Below are 22,450 nucleotides of genomic sequence, written 5' to 3'. Positions count from 1 at the left end.
TTAGCATATTTATTTTCATGATTAAACAAATATTTTTAGATCAATACATTAGCATTACTTCATCAAGAAAAGATTATATGGGACACGTCGAACAAAGTATTATTTAATATCATATACATCATATACCTATTTTGGGTTACCTGTGTTAGAAGTAATTCGAGATCAGTCGATCGATCAGCAGTCGCAGTCGATAGACTAGTTTCTAGTTCCACTCACCTCTGTCCAAGATGGCGACGCCTTATGACAGAAGGCCACACAAGTTCTATGACTCTTCGGTATGATTTCTACAAAAAAGTGAATAAGTCTAGTGCTTTTTATATCATAAATCTAATCCTTTTTTTATTGTCCCGCAGTCGGCAGTGCTTCTTTCTGTGATTCGGACTTTAGCAACTAGGTAATGAATTTATTTCAAACCTCTATTTTTTTACCCGAAGGCAAATTTTGTTGTTGTTGTTGTTGCTGATCCAAACATATGTCGTTGGTCTTCAGTGGGAATATCAAGCAGAGAGAAATAGAGAAAGAAAGGCTACAATATGAGTACAGAGAAGTCGACGACGAGCTTAACAAATTAGTGGAGAGTAAGTTTTTCCCCGAATATTGGTCAAGTTACAATATTGTCCAAACTGTGTTCCCTGCACATCTATGTTTACAGACTTACCTATGTTTCACGTGCGATTACCTGTCAGTATAATTTAAGAAAATTCCATGCTTTTCGCAGTTAAGAGTGTTTGTTAAAGTAGTCACTAAAGAATGTACCTTTCTACTGGCGAACCCAGGAATCCCTCCCCTGCCCATACAACTTAATGTACTTACTGTAGTGTGTGTTAAGACAGGCCATCTTGCTTTGAGGCTGTCGGATGCCAAAGGCTTGTTTTATTTTTATACATATTTTAATAACATACTGTACTTTTCTGTTCCTTTAAAACCCAATTGTGTAATTCATTTTCATGAACACAAACTATAAAAGGGACTTGCCTTAGGCAAGAAGTCATTTGACTTTACTGAGTGCAGAGCTCCTTAGAGATGGAGATAGGTTTTGAAGTGATGAATTTTTCAAATTTGGTGTTTGTCCCCGTGCGCACCTGAATAAGGTCATTTCAAATGAGCCACTCAATTACAATTTTTGTTCTTATCACTTTTCCATTTAAAAATGTACTTTCCCATTTTAATGTGTACTTTTGCGAGAGCGTTGTTTTTACGTCCTCAAAACGCGGGTCAACCAATCAGAGACAGTCACTTCAATAGCCTTAATTCAATGCGTCTGGAGAACGCCAGTCAGTCAATGAAATGATCTTGAAATTTGAGCCCTTGTGATACCGCGTTTTTCCACGCGACTTGACCAATCACACTGAATCATTCCTATACCCACGGCTATTTACTCAAGTTGTGGTTGCTTTGAAACACGGTGGTATTTTTTGAGTTCACCTATATTACAGGACGTTCTGGGTTCGAAAACGCACTTGCTACGTTTTGGTTTGCTGTATATTCAGAGTATGTCAATATTTAATTGCAACAACAGCAAATTGTTTATCAATTCATTCCATGCCCTGAGATCTCGTGTTACACGGCATCATGTGCAGCGTGAGCTAGAAGATTTCTCTCCTGCATCTTTTTATAATGAGAACAATACGAATGGGTCATTCTTGGATGAAACCGACGGCAAAAAGAACAATATTTGATTTGGATGCAGACAAATTTGGGTTGCATACAGCCGGGATTGAAGCCAAGCCACGGGACTAAAAGGGCGCCAATTTCGTTTCACGCCATCACAAGTCTTTGGTTCATTGAGATCAAGTATGATTAGTCCGACCTGGGAACACTAAAAATATCCACTTGGTGAATTGTTCACAGAAAGACATGATATATTTGGTATAGCGAAAAGAGATTCTGGGAGAGCTGTGCAAAGAAGAAAAAGGTCATTACTAGGGTAAGCCAATTCGAGTGTCCTTTGGTGTTGGTTTTAGAAATAGCTTGTTTAATGACTTGTTAAAGTTCGAGTACTATACGTAGTTTTGAAGATGTAAGGCTACTCCTTTTATTTTCTAAAGTCATCTTCTGACCCCTAGTCCACGTTAATTATCGTTATCACCGGCAATCTGCATCTGTTGATAGAAGGCTATTTGTATTGACCTTTTTGCGGGATAAGAATGATTTGGTGTGATTGGTCAGGTTGCGTGGAAGAACGCGGAATCACGAAGGCTCAAATTTCAAGATCATTTCATTGGCTGACTGGCGTTTTCCAGATGTGTTGAATTAAGGCTATTGAAGAGATGGTCTCTGATTGGTTGACCCGCATTTTGAGGACGTGAAAACAACGCTCTCGCAAAAGTACACATTTAAATGGGAAAGTACATTTTTAAATGGGAAAGCGTTTCTTGTAGATTATTGACTACAAACTATGCCTGATATTTTTTAACATTCTTGTACTTTAAAGTTGTTATATAGTACATGTTGACTGTCATACGACTTTACTATTTGTTAGGTTTTTATCTGGCAGTTTACAGAGGTCTACACTCAATAAAGTCTAGATGTGAATGAAGATGACTTGCACAAGAGCTTGCGAAAAAGGGGGTGGAGCTATCCCTTATATAGTGCGCGTTCGTGTTTGTGTAATGCTAAACATGTTGTCACACCCGTGGTATTACACACTTCTTTTAATGGAAATTTAAGCCTGTACCATTTACCTTTTTGCAATACTGTTCTTGTTGTTGAATAAGGGACAGGTTTTTGAGTGTGTGGGGGGGGGGGGGGGGAGGGGGGGCAGGAGTCAAATTCAAATTCAAATATTTGCAAATATTGCTTTTTTTGTGAAAAATTACAACTCATCCTCATACAATGCATAATCATATCATAATTTTATTATATATTTATTTATTACCTTTGTATATTTAAAATTATTCAGTTTTTGCTTATTTACTTCAAATAAAGTATTTATTTGTTTCTTTGTTTGCTGGCTCTGATTATTTTAAAAGCTTTTTTTGGCTTATTTAAGAAAACCAAGAACAGCTGAAGTCAACAATTCAAACTTTCACTGGTATTTCATCCAGAATCCAGGGTGAGTGCCAATAGACCATAGATAATATGAATCTGCAAATAATATTCCTTTGATGGCACTTTATCAGAGCCTTTTTCTGGCTGGGGTAGTTTCAGATGCACTTGCCTTAGGCATGATTCAGAGAATTCATGTAATCTCCTTAATGGTGGTAATACTGTACAATACGGTTGGGAGACAATTTTAGACACAGCAAGTGAACAGAAAATTCAATTTAATTATATAAATTGCAAAGCAATACATGGCAATTTTGTCTTTCTCATACAGTAGTGTTGTAACTCTATTAAGCAGCCATCATCATGACTGTTCTTAATTGTGAAACATGATATACTTCCCGATGACAAAAAGTGTTGCCACATTTATTGCTCATATTATTCTAATTTGTCACCCTCAATAGTGACCAGTTTGCTTTCCTTACTATTTTTGTCACCAAAGGGTTTGAAGATTTGATAATGAATAATACTTTATACAGTAGGACTGAAAAATACAATGAAGTGGTTGCAGCTGCTTAATGGGCAGCTTAAAAGAGGTATACAATACAGTGTTGAAATGACAAATTATTAGTTTTTTTTGGTAGTAGCCACTGTAGGTGGTTGCTTTATATAGGTATAACCACTTTCTTTTATTTCTAGCTGTGGTCCTGAGGATTGTGGCCTTAAATCTCTCATTAACTTTTGTTGGCTTAAATTTTATTAGTTTCCCTGGATAAAGTGAAACACTTAAAGGAGAGTCTACATGCATGTAAAACACTACTACGCTGCAAAAGGGATGCTCTCAAAAAGTACTGGATGGAGGGGATGGAGTACAATGAGGTGCTCAGCCTCCTGGATCGCATGTGAGCCATTTTATGGTTTAACCCATCACTCGTTGGTTTCTCATCACATTATTGGCCAATAGAATTTGGCATATTAAACAGCATATTAAAATTCAAAGAAATTCTATTGAGGGAACATCCAGAAACATTACCAATGAATTCCCCTATTGTCAGACATCTTGGATTCTGTTGTGTTATTCATGGGCAACAACTGCAAAATTGACACAATCTCTGCCTTTTTGAAGCAGTAAATTCAGATTGAAGGGATAAATGTATGATATTTGAGCTTTGATGGTGAATATATTTAGTCTACAGAAATTTAAATGTCTTGAATGATATTGAAACAAAAACAATACAATCTTATCATGTAAGCCGGATCATCAAAAATTATGCTGTTTCACAAAAAAAAAATTATAAACATTTTTATAGTCATCATTTGAATTGCATATTAGAGACCAAGTGAAGAACGTTCCAGAAGAAATTGGGAAGTTCAAGCAGCAGAAATACTATCTCCATGCCACGGAGCTCCTTGTCAACACAGGTATGATAACTACAATGGAGAACATGATCTGTGCTGGTGTTGTTTTTATAGGAAAAAAACTTTTTTGGTTGGGCATTGAAATGAAATTGAAATTGATTTTCAATTCAAACTGGAGATGCCTTGCCCCAAATTCAAACAAAGCCAAAAGAATTTAGGTTTGCTTCAGCTTCATTATTTTTTCTCGACTGTAATACGGGAAACATAAAATATTTGTTACAAGACTGGGAAGTTCCAGTTTAACTGGGAGATCTGGCAGGGAATGCATTTGAGTGTGTCCAGAAACTACATACATCAGTCTAGCAACTTAAAATCAGAACACAAAGCAATGCTATGCTTTTATATGTAATGATTCACAAATGTTACCCATTATACGTTTTATCCATCGATCTGTGAATTAGGAATGCCATCAACAATTAACATGTTTTGCAGTTTCTCTCCTGGAAGGCAGCCTTTCTGGGGTTGAGGCCCTGCGTCACTTGCGGCTGGACTTACAAGCAAAAAAGAAAATTGAACATGAACTTCTTATTGAGGAGTTGCATCGTCAGCTGTATATCAAATCCTGTAAAACATCCAAGAACCACTCCTCGGCACCCCAAAAAGGCAAGAGTTGATATAATTCATATTTATATCCTGTACAACATCCAAGAAACAAGCTGCACTATATACTTATACAGCCTTTTGGTAGCATGAACCCTTTGATGTGCTTTATACAATTTTACTGTTTTTTTTCCTTGCAAATTTAAAGCTTTTGAAACTCCTGTTTCGCTACATGTGGTAATTTTCTCTATGTTTTTACCCAAGTAAGTCAAAGCCCTTAGAAAAGGTGGAATGAATATTGGCAGAGTCAGTTTACCCAAGTTAGTCAAAGCCCTTAGAAAAGGCGGAATGAATATTGGCAGAGTCAGTTTACCCAAGTTAGTCAAAGCCCTTAGAAAAGGTGGAATGAATATTGGCAGAGTCAGTTTACCCAAGTTAGTCAAAGCCCTTAGAAAAGGTGGAATGAATATTGGCAGAGTCAGTTTACCCAAGTTAGTCAAAGCCCTTAGAAAAGGTGGAATGGAAATTGGCAGAGTCAGTTTACCCAAGTTAGTCAAAGCCCTTAGAAAAGGTGGAATGGAAATTGGCAGAGTCAGTTTACCCAAGTTAGTCAAAGCCCTTAGAAAAGGTGGAATAAATATTGGCAGAGTCAGTTTACCCAAGTTAGTCAAAGCCCTTAGAAAAGGTGGAATGAATATTGGCAGAGTCAGTTTACCCAAGTTAGTCAAAGCCCTTAGAAAAGGTGGAATGGATATTGGCAGAGTCAGTTTACCCAAGTTAGTCAAAGCCCTTAGAAAAGGTGGAATGGAAATTGGCAGAGTCAGTTTACCCAAGTTAGTCAAAGCCCTTAGAAAAGGTGGAATGGAAATTGGCAGAGTCAGTTTACCCAAGTTAGTCAAAGCCCTTAGAAAAGGTGGAATGGATATTGGCAGAGTCAGTTTACCCAAGTTAGTCAAAGCCCTTAGAAAAGGTGGAATGGATATTGGCAGAGTCAGTTTACCCAAGTTAGTCAAAGCCCTTAGAAAAGGTGGAATGGAAATTGGCAGAGTCAGTTTACCCAAGTTAGTCAAAGCCCTTAGAAAAGGTGGAATGGATATTGGCAGAGTCAGTTTACCCAAGTTAGTCAAAGCCCTTAGAAAAGGTGGAATGGATATTGGCAGAGTCAGTTTACCCAAGTTAGTCAAAGCCCTTAGAAAAGGTGGAATGGAAATTGGCAGAGTCAGTTTACCCAAGTTAGTCAAAGCCCTTAGAAAAGGTGGAATGGAAATTGGCAGAGTCAGTTTACCCAAGTTAGTCAAAGCCCTTAGAAAAGGTGGAATGGATATTGGCAGAGTCAGTTTACCCAAGCTAGTCAAAGCCCTTAGAAAAGATGGAATGGAAATTGGCAGAGTCAGTTTACCCAAGTTAGTCAAAGCCCTTAGAAAAGGTGGAATGGAAATTGGCAGAGTCAGTTTACCCAAGTTAGTCAAAGCCCTTAGAAAAGGTGGAATGGATATTGGCAGAGTCAGTTTACCCAAGTTAGTCAAAGCCCTTAGAAAAGGTGGAATGAATATTGGCAGCGTCAGTTTACCCAAGTTAGTCAAAGCCCTTAGAAAAGGTGGAATGGAAATTGGCAGAGTCAGTTTACCCAAGTTAGTCAAAGCCCTTAGAAAAGGTGGAATAAATATTGGCAGAGTCAGTTTACCCAAGTTAGTCAAAGCCCTTAGAAAAGGTGGAATGGATATTGGCAGAGTCAGTTTACCCAAGTTAGTCAAAGCCCTTAGAAAAGGCGGAATGAATATTGGCAGAGTCAGTTTACCCAAGTTAGTCAAAGCCCTTAGAAAAGGTGGAATGAATATTGGCAGAGTCAGTTTACCCAAGTTAGTCAAAGCCCTTAGAAAAGGTGGAATGAATATTGGCAGAGTCAGTTTACCCAAGTTAGTCAAAGCCCTTAGAAAAGGTGGAATGGAAATTGGCAGAGTCAGTTTACCCAAGTTAGTCAAAGCCCTTAGAAAAGGTGGAATGGAAATTGGCAGAGTCAGTTTACCCAAGTTAGTCAAAGCCCTTAGAAAAGGTGGAATGGATATTGGCAGAGTCAGTTTACCCAAGTTAGTCAAAGCCCTTAGAAAAGGTGGAATAAATATTGGCAGAGTCAGTTTACCCAAGTTAGTCAAAGCCCTTAGAAAAGGTGGAATGGATATTGGCAGAGTCAGTTTACCCAAGTTAGTCAAAGCCCTTAGAAAAGGAGGAATGGATATTGGCAGAGTCAGTTTACCCAAGTTAGTCAAAGCCCTTAGAAAAGATGGAATGGAAATTGGCAGAGTCAGTTTACCCAAGTTAGTCAAAGCCCTTAGAAAAGGTGGAATGGAAATTGGCAGAGTCAGTTTACCCAAGTTAGTCAAAGCCCTTAGAAAAGGTGGAATGGATATTGGCAGAGTCAGTTTACCCAAGTTAGTCAAAGCCCTTAGAAAAGGTTGAATGAATATTGGCAGAGTCAGTTTACCCAAGTTAGTCAAAGCCCTTAGAAAAGGTGGAATGGAAATTGGCAGAGTCAGTTTACCCAAGTTAGTCAAAGCCCTTAGAAAAGGTGGAATAAATATTGGCAGAGTCAGTTTACCCAAGTTAGTCAAAGCCCTTAGAAAAGGTGGAATGGATATTGGCAGAGTCAGTTCACTGCTGCAGGCATCCCTCCGCATTTCAATTTTTTGACATTATTTTAAATCCATCTCTTCTAGAGAGTTCTGGAAGTTTCAAGAAGTCTCATCACAGATCTGCTTCCCGTAAGCACAGTTTACGGATATTGGGGTGGTACTCTATATTGTCTTTAAAACAGCTGTTGAAGAAAATAAAGTTATGGACTGGCTGCCTTTTTTTGGCACCTCCAGTTCCCCACCCCTTGTTCTTTTTTCACCGTTTAAGACGTCATTATAGTGAAATAAAAACATAACACTACAGTATTTGTGTTCAAAGGATCATTAATGCTAGACCAGGCCAATTCTCTCAGTGTTACAACCAGCAAGTCAGACCATGAGGTATGTTACTCAAAGGCTTTATACTGTATTGATCTGCTTTTTGAGCAAGTGTTCTGATACATCTGCATTTGTGATGTTAGCTTATTGAGGACCTGCAGACTGACCCAGAGGAAGACAGTGATAATTTCATGATGCTACTTGTAGAATCACTCTCTCTCCTTGGAAAAATACCAGAAGCTATTGAGGTATATACTGTGGACATTATATGTGACTGCTCCCTGTTAACACCGGTCTCCCCAACTCTCAACTTTCTCTCTCTTGCTTAGAGTTGGTGAGACAGATGTTAACGTGGAAATGCAACTCGTGCTTTGTTCAAGTATATTGTTGATAAAAATCACCTATGTCAAGGAAAGCAATCCTAAATAATTTGATAGACTTCTCAAGGGAGGCTTCTCTTGATTCTTGAATATCCTATCTCAATTTCAATAGACCAAAAACTGGTATTCGACTCTGCCAAATTTTCCTCTTTAATGAGACTAATAATAATAAAAGACTAATAAACATAATTTGATACGTTTTGTTAAGAATAACTCTCCCAAAAGATTTGCTACATATTGTTTGTCACTTATTGTTGAGAGTTGCCTAGAATAGTTTGGTGAGTATTTTCAAGAAAAGCTATCCATGGTGTTAAGTTCACTTTTTCAAGAACAGATTTCCTAGATTATTATTGGGTACCCTGTGTCACGAGAGTCAATCCTAGACATGTAATTGGGTACCCTTAGGCCTGTGCTGTTCCAGATGCAAATGAAGATGAAATAATTGACTTGGGTTTTTCCATGTATTTGTATTTGGAATGGTACATAAAAAAAGCTAAACTATGTATTAGAATGCTTATTCAGTAGTATTTTCAAGTGACATTTTCTGTTTTGTTAAATTTCATGAACAATGTGGGTTACTTCATTTTTATATTTCATGCATCTCTTATTAAAAGGCGATCAAGTCAAGAATGAAGATTGAGATGTCTTTGATTGTTCATCGAGCTACTTCACAAGTGATAGAAAGGTACTGCAGATTCAATATAAATAAATATTTTGCATGTAAAACACTTGTATAAATGCTTCGGCCACCTACAGTTTATGGGACTATCTACATGATAGACTTTTCCTTAACTTTTTTGTAATTCATCCCCCACCCCCTCCCCTGCCCTCATTATGATACATTTTGCCCATAAGCCCCCTCCACCAACATACACTGTACAGCCAATATCATGATTGGAGGCCATGTGAGTAAGTCTGTATACTGTCATGTAAAACTTTTACTTTGTATGGGCTATACAAAATAATACTTGTAAGTGCTATACAAAATAATAATTGGAAGCACCAACAATAATACTTGTGAGCACTATTCAAAAACAACATTTTACACTTCCAGGGCTGGAAGAGATGGAGAAGTCATTGCATCACAGGTAATTTTTCTCCAGTTAACATAAGATTATTATTTTGGAAAAAAAGTACAACAACAAAGGTTTACTTTTTTGTCCTTCTCTTGCTTATAGAACCAGACACACCTGCTTTTAGAGCTGATTGAGCTGATATTTGACAAGTTCCGGGGCGTGGCCCATGCCCATACAGTTGTGCTCTCTGCAATACACAAGATCATTGTAAGTATCAATATTTGAATGTAAGATAGGTGTAGTTTATTATTTTGCTTGTTATTTTTTCCTGTCACTCTGCAATGTAACTTAATAATAACATGCCAACCATAAACAATTTGTTTAGGGAGAAGGAAAAGAGAGATTATTTTGCTTGTTATTTTTTTCTGTCACTATGCAATGTAACTTAATAATAACATGCCAACCATAAACAATTTGTTTAGGGAGAAGGAAAAGACAGATTATTTTGCTTGTTATTTTTTTCTGTCACTATGCAATGTAACTTAATAATAACATGCCAACCATAAACAATTTGTTAGGGAGAAGGAAAAGACAGATTATTTTGCTTGTTATTTTTTTTCAGTCACTCTGCAATGTAACTTAATAATAACATGCCAACCATAAATAATTTGTTTAGGGAGAAGGAAAAGACAGAGCTCCCAGTGATCTTGGTAAGTGTTGTAATCCCATCCCTCCCCCTTTTCTGGGATACATTCACACTTCTAAGCCCCCTGTCAAAATCTGCTGTGTAATCAATGTCATTGTTTAGCAATTTGATTATTTGGAGGAGTATTGTCCCATAGTGTAAATAGAGTTTTGTCCCATAGTGGAGATGTAGGGCCCCTGAAGAACCATTTTTACACTTACACTGCTAGGGATAATGTGTTTATGTGTGTTTGTTTGTTTAATAGCTGAAACACAGGTTTACAGAATTGATGTAATCTGGTATGAGATACAATTTGCTGTAAGTGATATACTAAACATTTATTGCCAGATTATGCTGTGCCATATTCTGCTTTTAATAATTATATCTTTTGAGAGCATCATGGCCAAGGATGCTCCATAATGATTTTAAGTGAATCTAAGGTATTAAGAATTCGTGTTTCAGCTACAAGTTCTGCTGAATGACTATCTGGATGTGCAGGATCTTGTTACTCCTCAGCAGTCTAAAGCTACCTTTTCCGAGTCAGACAGGTATCAGCAATTTACACTTTTACCACTTCTCCTGAAAACATTGAGTGCTTTTAAAGAAAATAGATAAATACATTGTACCACTTTGTTCCAATGATCTTTTCTTTGAGGAAACCTTCCAGCCAATTCGGTGGTTCCTTTGAAGGATAGAGATTGTGGGTTCTTTCCACAAACAACAAAAACAACAATGTTCTTTGGTTCTTGAACTTCTAAGGATTGTCTCTACAGTAATCATTATTTTGCATTTTGGTGATACCCTTCCAGACGACTAATCTATCTTAAAATAAGTTGTTTCAGACAAACATTCCAAATGAGTGTTTCTCATTCTAGTGATATTTCTGCATTTTTCCTGCCAAGAAGAAGAGGAGCTTCCAGAACAGACTCAAAGGTCAGCAACATTGATCATCATTAGGGGGTAGTGTCTAAAAAATCAGGATGGTAAATTTACTTTGACCTGTACATTACTGTTTCTTTAAAAACTTTGTTGGTTCAGAAGGGGAAGATTACCCTTTATATCATGTGTATGTGCTTGTATCCTTTGTAAAACACCTGAGGGAGGTGCCTAGCCAGGATTTGGTGTGGGAGGCTGGGCAGGTTTAGATATCAAATCATTAAGACAAGTCTCTAAGATTTCTGTTTAGCAGAGGATTATAACATGCCCCATACATCCACCTCTAGCTATCTGTATTAAAGGGGTATATTTGCTGTATTTCATTGATTCTGTTTATTTTTAGGTTCATTTATTTAGATTTGAGGGTTCATCATCAGCCATTAGCATGAATGCATACATTCGTGAACGACGTCAAGAGTGCATGGCTGGAACTGGGGTAGGCAGCACATGTCTGTCTGTCATGACCTATAATGACATAATACCTCTTCCCTGGACAATTATGATATGAGCCTCTTTTGCTGATAGAATGTGTCTATGACATGGCTCTCTTTTGCTGTTAGAATGTGTCTATGGATGATGGCTATGGAGAGGCCTTGCATAATACAAAACCACAGCTACTCTGTCGACCAGATCCTAGGAATATTACAGGTAATTAATTTTTATTGCAGGTAAATCTTTTTTGATCTTGTGTCTCTGTTTGGTTTTATAAAAATCTCCTATCACAAACCTTTAACCCTTAGTGGTGTTCTGCCCTGTAATGGAATTTGTCAAAGAGATTGAAGCAGTCATCACCATGGAAAGGGAGTGAGTACATTCTGCCAATCCATCCCTCTTTACACCCTTGCCTTATAAATATCTCACCCTGGTTGATTACCATTTAATCAGAAATTCCGGAATAAAAGACCCCAGTTTTTTCCCGAAATGCCATAATGGTAAGAAAACGTTTTCTATATTCCAGAAATTTTGGGGTGAGTTATGTACCATTTGCATCTGTACCCAGAAATTATACTTTTGGGGTTCTGGGGAATAGTGGCTGATGGGGGCCTCAGTATAATATTCTATGGAAAACAGCAAATGGTACACGATTTTCCAGAATTTCTGGTATCCCCGGTGAAAGTGGACTACCTCTCAAGCAATTCCACATTTTCCATTAATTTTCATGTGGGAGGAATCCACCATTTACAAAATAAGCAGAAGTACCAGAATTTCCGATTAAATTGTAAACAACCCATCTGTCCTCTGTGCCCCACACCTCTGCCCCATCTCTATTTCCAGCTTGCTCCCCCAGCCTTTCCCTTCCCCCTCTCCCCTAGAAATCCCTGTCCCACCCATGCCAGTTAGCTTACTCAAAAGTGTTTGTTGATGCTTGCCAGGATGCACTGTACACTGTATGGCTTCATCACTGACTACGTCAAGGAAATCTTTATTGACAAGATCAAGTTTGAAATCACTGAGAAGTTAGAAACTTTATCTTTAACTTCACAAAAAGGTAATGTAATGCTCTTTTTAATACTGATTAGTGAGTTGATGTACCACAAACGTATAGATAGTGTGAGCTGGTTCCACTCCGAGCCATTGATAGCAAGTGACAGTTGGGACTTTGTCATATTTGCTATTCAACATTCATCAAAGCACGAACTAAAATCAACGTAATCATTGAATCGAAATTATGCAAAAATACTAGAGCTCATTGTAAACACATTAACGTGTGTAAATTATATTGTGATGGGATATTTCTCCTCGGTTTATGTTACCGTTCAATTCACTAACAACGTAATTTTGCATACTCAAGAAACTAGAGACCAAACATAATCTTATGATTGCTGTGCTGTTTCCCTAGGTCTGGACGCATTCAAGCACTTAGCAGATACGCACACAATACACTCAGTGGAGGCCCCTCGGCCGTTACTACAGGTACAAACAAGACACTCCTTTTTAATCCCAAGCTTAAATAGTCAATTCTCCTTAGTGTATAAACATATTCCTCAGTGGTTAGGTAGGGAGAAGTTAATTCATTGACAACAAACAAAAATAAGACCATGTTGCTGTTATCACCGGTAACAGATGATCACATTTTAAAGAAAAAACAGGCCCTCCAGTATTTGTTTGACATGAGTTGTTATAGTTTGTGTACCATTTATTTAAGTTGGTTCTTTTAACCGGGTTAGCATCTTGTTTAGATTTGTCTTTTGTCAGGGTAAAGCTAATGAATGATTCATATCTACCATTCTTCGCACAATGCATCCTCAGAGCACCGTGACAGTGTACCAGTTACTGCAAGACCTGAAGGGCTTGATGCACAGCGTGCCACAGTATTCCAGCCAGTTCCTGGATATGGTATGCAGGACCCTGACCAGTTACAGGGACACTTGTAATGCCGCGTACAAAGGTGAGTACTAGGGTGTACCACAGTCTAACAAGCTCACCTGCAATGCCGTGTACAAAGGTGAGTACTAGGGTGTACCAAAGTCTATCAAGCTCACCTGCAATGCCGTGTACAAAGGTGAGTACTAGGGTGTACCACCGTCTAACAAGCTCACCTGCAATGCCGCGTACAAAGGTGAGTTCTAGGGTGTACCACAATCTATCAAGCTCACCTGCAATGCCGTGTACAAAGGTGAGTACTAAGGTGTACCACAGTCTATCAAGCTCACCTGCAATGCCTCGTACAAAGGTGAGTACTAAGGTGTACCACAGTCTATCAAGCTCACCTGTAATGCCATGTACAAAGGTAAGTACTAGGGTGTACCACAGTCTATCAAGCTCACCTGCAATGCCGTGTACAAAGGTGTGTACTGGATTTCCTGTTACGTGTTATGGTCATAAATGAGATCAGCGCAATACCTCAGTGGCAATGGGCATTGCTTCTCAAGCATGAAGACCTGGTATGAATCTAGCATTAGGAGCTTGGAATTATTCGATTTCTTTCGAATTTATAACTTTTATGTGATTATAGAGCTTCTGCGATACACGGGGGAGAGTGATAAGCCGACACGCATTATAAGCGGCACATGGGCCAAGGACGAGGATATTAGCAGATTACTCCGAACTCTGCCGAACTGGACCAACCTACAACAGCCGCAACACCATAGACCACGAAAAGTAAGTCGCAAATCGCGTGACATGACGTTGCACAACGAACTATTGGACAAACTAGTTCCAAATTCTATTCAAAGTATCAATTCAAGTCTCCAGATCTCAATTTAAGTTTCTCCATTAGAACTATTGATACGATGCGCTACACTCCGTCTACGATTCTGAAGACCCCACTCCTGGAAAAGCGTCAGATGTCATAAGTTTTATGTGTTGAATGGGCTGTTGTGTGATTTATCGCTTATTGCCATAAGCTGTTGTGCTCTCCCTCCCCCTCCCCCATATTGATGACCTTTTTTAGGATGAAGTTTAATAAATGGATACTTTGTTTAACCACGTGGTTTCTTGGGCTTGACCATCTTATGTTTGAACACGTGGCACTATTTTTTTACCCTTTTCAGGATGATGACGAGGATATGGAAGCTATCAAGATCAGAAATGCGCGGGTCAGGTCTAACACCCATTGCCTCCACCCTTACCATACACTTTTTTAATAAGAACGTCTTATTTTTCAGTTAAGACTGGGCCGTTCTTATTTATAGAGCATTTCAAGGCCCATGAATTTCAGTGTATATTTATGAAAATATTATACACAATGAATTCTTTAGAAGAAAATTTTCCAAATAATCAATAGAAATAATATTTAACGCACCACCCTAACAATATTTTGCTGTTATCCGAGCCTCTGCATGTTCTTAGCATGTTCTTAGAATTTGGTGAAATATCACAGTCTTCCCTGATAAATAAGCCTATGTAAATGGGTGATTCACCAAACGTTTGCTGGGATAAGAATATTATGGCTGACAAAAACTGTTATACTTAACATTTCTTCTTAGGAGTCAGAAATTCTGACCAACAACCTGGGGGAGCACATGCTATCCAAGGCTGAAGTCCTGCTGGACCATAGCGACCTGAAGGCGCTCGCTAACTTACAAGAGAGTATGGTGAGTTTGCTTGAACCGAGTATACTAAACAAAAGGAAGTAAATTTCAGTTGTTAAAATTATTTTGAGAGTCAATCATAATAACCAAAAACATGTTGTCGACTCTGAGTCTGCTCTGAAGTCTTATAAAAGACGAAAATTTGGAGAGTCGACTGCCAGTTTTTGCTGAACCAGGATTATTTTTAGAGGATGTAGTCGGCTTCTGCCCATTTACACTATACAGAATAAGCATTTTATACATTGTATGCTCCAAGAATTATGTTTTGTTGCTCACAAGTTTCTGCAGCTCGAGCTCATGGTCATCATGTTTGTTTTAGGAATGGCTTAGTAACCACATTCGTTTACTAGCTACCAGTCTCTCTGCCAACTCCACGTCCATCAGCATTGTTACCGCTGACACGCAAGAGAGGATCAAAACGGTTAGCACCAACAAAGGCAGCATAATTCGAGTCATAGATCGCTTGTGAGAATCGAGGCTAAAATCTCTATAATGCATGCGTCCAGGCGCTTTTGTTCTGGTGAGAACCAATTAAGGCCCAGAATAAGTCCCTCCGGATCTAATATAAGTAGTATAGCGGGTACCGAATACCCATTTTTTCACCTTTATCAATAATAAACCACAATGCTCATGTAGCTTGCATAGCCGGCGCTTTTAAAGGGTTTCGGATCGTTTCTTTTTTAGGAGAAGCGCATATGTGATGCCAGTATGCCATTTGGTCTCACGCAATAAAGCGAATTTTGCAAACTCAAAATATTTCTCTCAGGCAAAATGTTTCTCCAAAAGTAGCTGCCATTAGTCTCAAGGTTCCCATGCGCACTTTCCACTGAGAGCCCGAAACTAAAAGCGGCTACGAAGTTTGCTACCTCTACTTAGGCTTTTCTTTATGACAAGAGAAAGTCCTGCTGGATGAGGGCAGGATAGCTGGTCTCTTTATCTTTTCTCTTCTCAAAGCTGATCCTGTCTGTAAAGTTTTTATTCACTCTTCAGTTACTTTTAAACCAGTTACTTGTAACTAAACCTGATAAACCTGTTTAAACCTGTAACCTCAGCTAAACCCGAGACAAAAGGAGGTGTATTGCGCGGGCGGCTTCGTGTACATCTTGGGTAAGAACTGGGTAAGTACGTCATGATAACCTCTTTGCCTTCCAAGCAAAAGTAAATGGCAAAGTAAATGCTGAATCGTGGCAATTTAAAAACACCACCTTAGCAACGCAAAGTGCACACCATATTAGCGTAAACACGCAGTCATAGCAACCTAAACACGCAATCATAGTATCGTAAACACGCAACCATAGCAACGTAAATACGCATCCATAACAATGTAATCATGCAGCCGTAGCAACTTAAACGTGCAGCTTTTGTAAAATTAATCCCACCGAAATCAACGTTTACCTATCACTAAACACTAAAAAAAACAGGGTCTGTCAAGTAAACTGCTATTTCCTTTCTTATGAATAAAGCATAAGTAAGGTTTAAACTAAAAGCAGTAAAATGAATAAGAATTAGGTAGCTTGTATAGCACTTGAATGGCTATAAAAAGTTTTTTGCTTCGTATGTCTCGTATTCTCAACCGCTGATTGGCGTATTGCATTCACCTTTCAGCAAGAGATTCCACCTGTAGACGAAGACGTGCTAAAGTAAGTCAAGCTTGATTTCTATTCCACTTGCTCTGAACTCACATTTGCGATTAACGTGTTCGATAGAATTTGTACGAATCTCCATCAATACTGTGAAGTTTTGAAAAGATCGAAGTGCGTTATTGATGCAGAGTGTCGATTTTCCGTTTACTCTATATTATAATCTCTTATACTATACGTTCGATGACTGAAGCACCTACACAACCACGTGACGGGGCAAACAACAACAACAATAAACAAGCGTGTAACCATTCTCCTCCATTACCTACGCTGTGCGTTGACCCTAATACGAGATATGATACGATACATTGATCTATGTACTGTGTTCTTGCTGTCATTACCACGTGCTCGGATCCATATATCACGTGCTCTTATCTCTGTAGCATGTGCACACCCCAAATATCACGTGATCGTTCTATAGTTCAGTTTACGGTAGCCAGAGTTGACCATCAGTTTTTCGTATATTGTATTCATTATTCTGGTTCAAAGTCACTTTTTTACACGATGCATGTTTTATGGTCTATATGTAACGGGTTCACATTGCTTTGTAGGTCGTTGGGTGGGCTGGCGCAGGACTTTCAGCGATTGGCAGAGACATGCGTGCTTGTTTTGCACTTGGAGATTCGTTGTCACTGCTTCTTCTTCTTGATGCCCGCGGTTAGACAGGTCAGCGCCCATATGTATAAACCTCGTGGCTTGCTTGTACCATCACATGGCTTTCCACCGTTTCTTAGCCTATTTCATGACGACTGGCCTCTGTTGTCACCGTGATCAGCACCATGCCATGCCACGCCACCTGTGTTGTGCTACTTTTTGGATGCACTTGCGCCCTTATTATTGACGTTGCGTTGCGTTACCGTTGTCTTCTAGCCTAGTTACATGTGTAATATGGACGCTGTGGACCCAGATCCATCGGTGATTCAACTCAACAAGGATCTGACTTCCCTTGAGGAAATCGCCACTGCCAGCCTCGCACAACACAAATTCAGGTATATTTGAACTTCGATACCTATTTCCCCTGAAGGGGAGCGACGTTATTTCAAGTTTTCTCAAATGCATTATTAAGGTACTAGATAACTTTAACGGATACAACGACATTTCGACATTGAGCTATTCACAGAAATGACAGATTTTTTACCCCTCGAAAAGCCTGGGAGGAGCTGGGATGGTCAAGAAGGTGAAGCCTCACTTCGTAGAAGTGACACGATTTGAAACCTCAGAGAACCCAAGCTCACAGTTCGCGGCTTTTGGGGTTTATGACGTACTAGCTTATGTGGATTTGATTAAAATCACTGCGGTCGTTCTATGGCGGCCGTTTGGTGACACTTTTGTTTAAGCGAAGTTGGTTGTGGGCAAATAGACGAACTGTGGGTTGGGTTCCCTGTGGTTAAACCTCTAACGGACACAGGGTCTTTTAAGAGAGTTTGAATGAAAAAATTGAAAAATTGGACTTCCCTCATTCAATTCAATTGTCGGATTCAATTCTACTTGTAATGGTTTTAGATGGTAAACTGTAGAAGCGACAAATAGGTAGCTTAATCAGTTTTCTTCCTATGTGTAAACACGTGTTCGAGGTCGAAATGTCCATACCGTCTATCAATTCCGCTAGGTACCTGTTTGAAGGACTCGGCCATCTTGTATCATCCATTCTGATCTCAAACCTGTCGTTTATCAAGAAGATCAACCAGAACGGAATCAAGAAAATGTGAGTTTATTGTCTTTTAAATTTGGTAAATAAATAATATAACCTTGTTTTTCTATGGTTAATTCGGCTCAGCAGCCTATTTTTTGGTGTTCTGTATGGGATATCTGTGGTTGCCTGTGATGAAAAGAGCTGGAAAGATGGTTTCGAGGAGTCCACCACCAGCCACACGAAGCTTAAAACACCACAGGGAACCCGAAGAACGCCCGTGATTTTTCCTAGGTATCAGCTGATCAAATATAAATTCCTCATTCGGATCATTTATCTCCAGGTGTCGTAACATATTCGCGCTCCAGCAGAACCTGACAAATATCACGATGTCACGTGAAGGGGAGCTGGACAGGGCGAGGCAGTACTACGAACTTCTCTACCACAACCCGGACGTACGTACAGAACCGAGAACGCCTAGTTAGTGCCGGTGTTTATATCGGTGATGCTAGATTCCATGGGGGTGGGGGGGGGAAGCACGTCCCACACACGCAACACCCCTTTAAACGGGTACTCCCACGCTTGTACTAAGAAAATGTAGGAAAGTATGACAGAATGTGGAATCCTGTTACGCGTAACATATTATAACACACGATATTTCTTCTGCAGATTTTTGTGACTTAAGATAGTATGAAACTCAACTTTCTTATTTAACTTTGCGCTTCGTTACTCAAACACACAAACAACTATTCGACAGAAACAACGAACAAAGTATTTGCACTTTGTCTTTGTGTTATACATGTGTATAATATACTTATGGTTGTTTTTGTTTGGCTTTCAGGAAATACTTACGGTTGTCGTGGAGCAGGGGGCGAAATATAGCGAGACCGAATATATCGCACTTCTGCAGCTTAAAGCTCGAAGTCAGACCGTCCGCGACAACACAGCACATGAGAGACAACTACAAAGACTCAAGGAAATCCTCCGAGAGCCTTGCAATGGAACGGAATAACAAACAAGAGACAAATACAGTTGTCGTAGAAATCCTTAGAGAACCCTGCAATGGTACGGGATAACACAAAAGAGGCAACCAAAGGATGTTCATAGAAATCTTCCGAGAGAGCCTCGCAATGGTATGCGGATTAACACACGAGCGACAATTAAAGGATGTCCAAAGAAAATCTTCCGAGAGAGCTTTGCAATGGCACAGAATAACACTGGAGACAACTACACATGTTCGTATAACCTCCGAGAGGGTCTTGCAATGGCACGGAATAACACACAATAGACAACTAAAGATTTCCTCAGTGGACTAGAAATTATAGAATTCGTGGAACCAGAGGACATAAAAATCATGCAAGTTCACAGAAGAATTTTAGTAGAACTAGATATATAGGAGAGAGGTGGAAATGCAGAACAGTCTGCGTACAAAATGCCGTATTTGGTTGGCTACTGCGTGATTTTCCGGAAGCGAGTTTTAATGCGGGAAAACGCTACGCAAATGGCGCCAGGCCATAGTAGTCGTATCAGATTTATTCGTCTTTTTTACATCAGACAAAAAAACACGCTGTCTTGATCAGACTAATTAGTCTGGGACAAAAAAGAAGCTGTAAAATAAGACTTTATGTAAAATATTTCAAAAGTTATCCTGATATAAAAGACAAAAAGATTGTTAGATACAATTCTTGGTTAATTGCTTGGTAAAGAACTGGGGATCGCACCAGTGGCTATGGTGTCGATGAGAAGTGAGAGGCTCTGGTACCCAGGGTATGGTGTCGATTGATACGTCAATATACTTCAAAATATGCCTTTTTGCTGATACATTTCAACCAATTTCGACCAAGTTTCATGGTCAATAGAGGGCGCCGACGTTTGCTCTGAAACTCCTCTAACTAGCTCAAGCGCTTACACAGGGGTGCACCCCCCCTCCCCCTGGTGCAAAATACACATACCCCTCCCCATCCCCACAACTTCCAAGCGAAATGTGCGCTTTTTCGGGTTCATCCCGAGTCGCGCATAACTGATAAACACTCCAGAAGTTTTTTAATTTTTGACATAATTTGCATCTGTTAAAAAATAATCAGCATAAAAGAAACACACATCCAATCTTTGAAGAAAACTAAAAACAGCATAAACCTTGTGAGCTTTTTTTTCTCTCCCGTCGAACAGTCTCACTGAACCCAATGAGTCCGCGATTGATAACCAGCGGTTTCTTAGTTACCGGATTTCAAAATGGCGGCTGCAGCAGAGGCACGTGTGAAATCGGAATTGGAAAAAACTCTCGAAAGCCTTGAGCAACATCAGCTGCGGCCCATCCAGGTAAGATTTAGCTTAGAATAACACTCGAGGATACTTCGCCAACGGCTGAAAAATAGTCCATCTATGAAATACCCGATTCATACATCGCGCTCATCGCGAATCCCTCGATTCTAAATGTCTTGATAGTTAAAAGACTATTTGTGTAAACACAAACAACATTAATATAACGTCCCAATGAATAAGTTGCGTCAATAGGTTGCGAGCAATAATAAAGAGAAACAAATGTGGCTTTGCCGTATAGAAAGCTCTGGCGCACAAAGAGACTCCTGCCTAATGCGGGAGATTTGACAGGTATGCATTTGATTCAGCACATCAAAGGCTTGACTATTGAATTAGTGTCATGATTTTTCTGTGCAGCATCACTGGCAACCTTGCTTAGTACCGTGCCGAATTGATTCAGACAAAAATATGTGCATGAGCCTTGTCATAAGAATATATTTATTAGTGCGCTGCATCAGCATACCAGTCAACCCTAGAAAATCTCAAGGCTTGAGAATTTTTGTTTAGGGGGAGGGGTGGGGTATATTCATTTTTTGGGGAGGGGTGGGTTCACCCTTGCAGGCATTTGCTTAGTCCAGACCTGGGACTCTCTTTGTGCTCGACATTCTGGCTCGCATGAAAGAGGGTCCAGTATTTATTGCATGTGCATGCACGAAAATACATCACATATATGCGGTGTGGCCTGGTTGCTTAGTTCAAGATGGCTGTGAAAGGGACGAGCAAGGGTTTATTTTAGAAATAATACGCTGATTTTGGTCGTGGGTAAATACTTGATTGTCAATCTTTTCTGAGAGCAGGACAGATGATATAAGGGCGATGTATGAATCAGGCCAAAGTAGAACAGAGTAGATCTTTTATGCTTCCTTCTTCACTTTGATATACTTTTTTCTTTTTGTGGTGTAATACATAATTTTTCTCAACACAAATTGCATCTTGTGTCATCTCATGTTGCAAAATACTTGGTGATTTGTTTTAACACAGTGACGTGACCATATATCTCTCTCTTAATTATTCTTAGCACAAATCACATCTGTGTGCTGCCAAATGCTGTGATAATCAGTCTGCGAGCAAAGCAAGCGTACAGCAGTGTATGACCCGCTGTTTCCAGCCTCTACAAGACATCCAGAAATTTATGGAGACTGAATTACAGAGGTTTCAGGTACAGTAATAGTGGGGCCTAAAACCATATACTTTATTCTGTGAGAATAATTTAACACTGTGTTATATTTTGTGCAGAACTTGATTTTTGCCATATACAGTAGTTCTTAGGGAAATGTTTTTATTTTTATTTAAGGGCCGACTTAGCCGCTGTGCTCAGCAGTGTCAAGATGACATCCAAGATAAAGTTGATACCAACACATCACAATCTGATATGAATAAATACCAGGAACAATTGGAGAAATGTGTAGAGAAATGTTGTAATGACTCTATCCCTGTCATCAGTACTATGCATGACAAGATGAAGAAAATTATTAGAGAGACGGATCAGAAGAGTTAACCACAACCTAAGCACATGTAGTTAGGTATAAGTATTGGCATCAAGCGGTTGATGTACAGTATGATATGTATTAACATCATTATATGGTGTTTTAGGAGCTTAGGCCTTGTCATTCATAAAATAGAAACTACAGAATCTTTGTTTTTGTGTAGTAAAGTACAAAATTATTTGGCTGGGATTAAATTGTACCTCCAAGAATTCTACTAAACTGACTTAATTACAGTAGAGAACAGAACTGAAATTACCAATATTGTGTGTTTCATGTCTGGGTTTTTGTATTTGTGCCTCAGAACAGAAACAAGCCAAAGCAGTGTGCATAGAAGAAACTGCAAAAGCTACAGTAGCACAACACCGGGAAACACTATGGAAAAGTCTCTGTTATAGTAATAAAGAAATAAAAGCCTTTAAACGCTTGGTGTT

At 39.2% G+C, this 22,450-nt stretch overlaps 2 protein-coding genes across 3 annotated transcripts; both read left to right on the top strand.

Moving 5' to 3' along the window:
* Window positions 1-64: 64 nt before the first annotated feature.
* On the top strand, window positions 65-19,895 carry LOC5505391 (exocyst complex component 4). Of its 2 annotated transcripts, XM_032373812.2 has the most exons (34): window positions 65-275; window positions 354-394; window positions 490-578; window positions 2,993-3,055; window positions 3,749-3,887; window positions 4,319-4,407; window positions 4,837-5,007; window positions 7,659-7,703; window positions 7,894-7,955; window positions 8,036-8,140; window positions 8,887-8,957; window positions 9,327-9,360; window positions 9,451-9,555; window positions 9,965-9,998; window positions 10,239-10,291; window positions 10,436-10,521; window positions 10,849-10,906; window positions 11,253-11,345; window positions 11,470-11,557; window positions 11,650-11,713; window positions 12,283-12,398; window positions 12,750-12,823; window positions 13,160-13,298; window positions 13,866-14,011; window positions 14,404-14,448; window positions 14,839-14,946; window positions 15,263-15,364; window positions 15,996-16,061; window positions 16,549-16,583; window positions 17,135-17,249; window positions 17,454-17,572; window positions 18,193-18,288; window positions 18,557-18,668; window positions 19,055-19,895. In XM_032373812.2, the coding sequence occupies exons 1-34, from the start codon at window positions 228-230 to the stop codon at window positions 19,223-19,225; spliced, it is 2,982 nt and encodes a 993-aa protein (XP_032229703.1). In that variant the 5' UTR covers window positions 65-227; the 3' UTR covers window positions 19,226-19,895. The 2 variants fall into 2 exon arrangements, with proteins under 2 accessions (XP_032229703.1, XP_032229704.1); XM_032373813.2 differs by lacking the exon at window positions 15,996-16,061.
* A 518-nt stretch (window positions 19,896-20,413) lies between these two features.
* Window positions 20,414-22,443, top strand: LOC5505392 (protein FAM136A). Its single transcript, XM_001626167.3, has 3 exons — window positions 20,414-20,532; window positions 21,551-21,691; window positions 21,827-22,443. Exons 1-3 carry the CDS (start codon window positions 20,446-20,448, stop codon window positions 22,028-22,030), a joined length of 432 nt encoding a protein of 143 aa, XP_001626217.1. The 5' UTR covers window positions 20,414-20,445; the 3' UTR covers window positions 22,031-22,443.
* Window positions 22,444-22,450: the final 7 nt, after the last annotated feature.

The sequence above is a fragment of the Nematostella vectensis genome, chromosome 6 (genome assembly GCF_932526225.1).
Source record: "Nematostella vectensis chromosome 6, jaNemVect1.1, whole genome shotgun sequence".
NCBI lineage: Eukaryota > Metazoa > Cnidaria > Anthozoa > Actiniaria > Edwardsiidae > Nematostella > Nematostella vectensis.
This window is presented reverse-complemented; position numbering and strand designations above follow the sequence as displayed.

Excerpts from the sequence above, each read along its gene's own strand:
- LOC5505391 (XM_032373812.2), top strand. The coding sequence starts at position 228 with ATGGCGACGCCTTATGACAGAAGGCCACACAAGTTCTATGACTCTTCG. Across the intron at positions 3,056-3,748 it reads TATTTCATCCAGAATCCAGG|TTTCCCTGGATAAAGTGAAA; the intron begins GTGAGTGCCAAT and ends AAATTTTATTAG. Across the intron at positions 7,956-8,035 it reads CCAGCAAGTCAGACCATGAG|CTTATTGAGGACCTGCAGAC; the intron begins GTATGTTACTCA and ends TTGTGATGTTAG.
- LOC5505392 (XM_001626167.3), top strand. The coding sequence starts at position 20,446 with ATGGCGGCTGCAGCAGAGGCACGTGTGAAATCGGAATTGGAAAAAACT. Across the intron at positions 20,533-21,550 it reads ATCAGCTGCGGCCCATCCAG|CACAAATCACATCTGTGTGC; the intron begins GTAAGATTTAGC and ends AATTATTCTTAG. Across the intron at positions 21,692-21,826 it reads CTGAATTACAGAGGTTTCAG|GGCCGACTTAGCCGCTGTGC; the intron begins GTACAGTAATAG and ends TTTTTATTTAAG.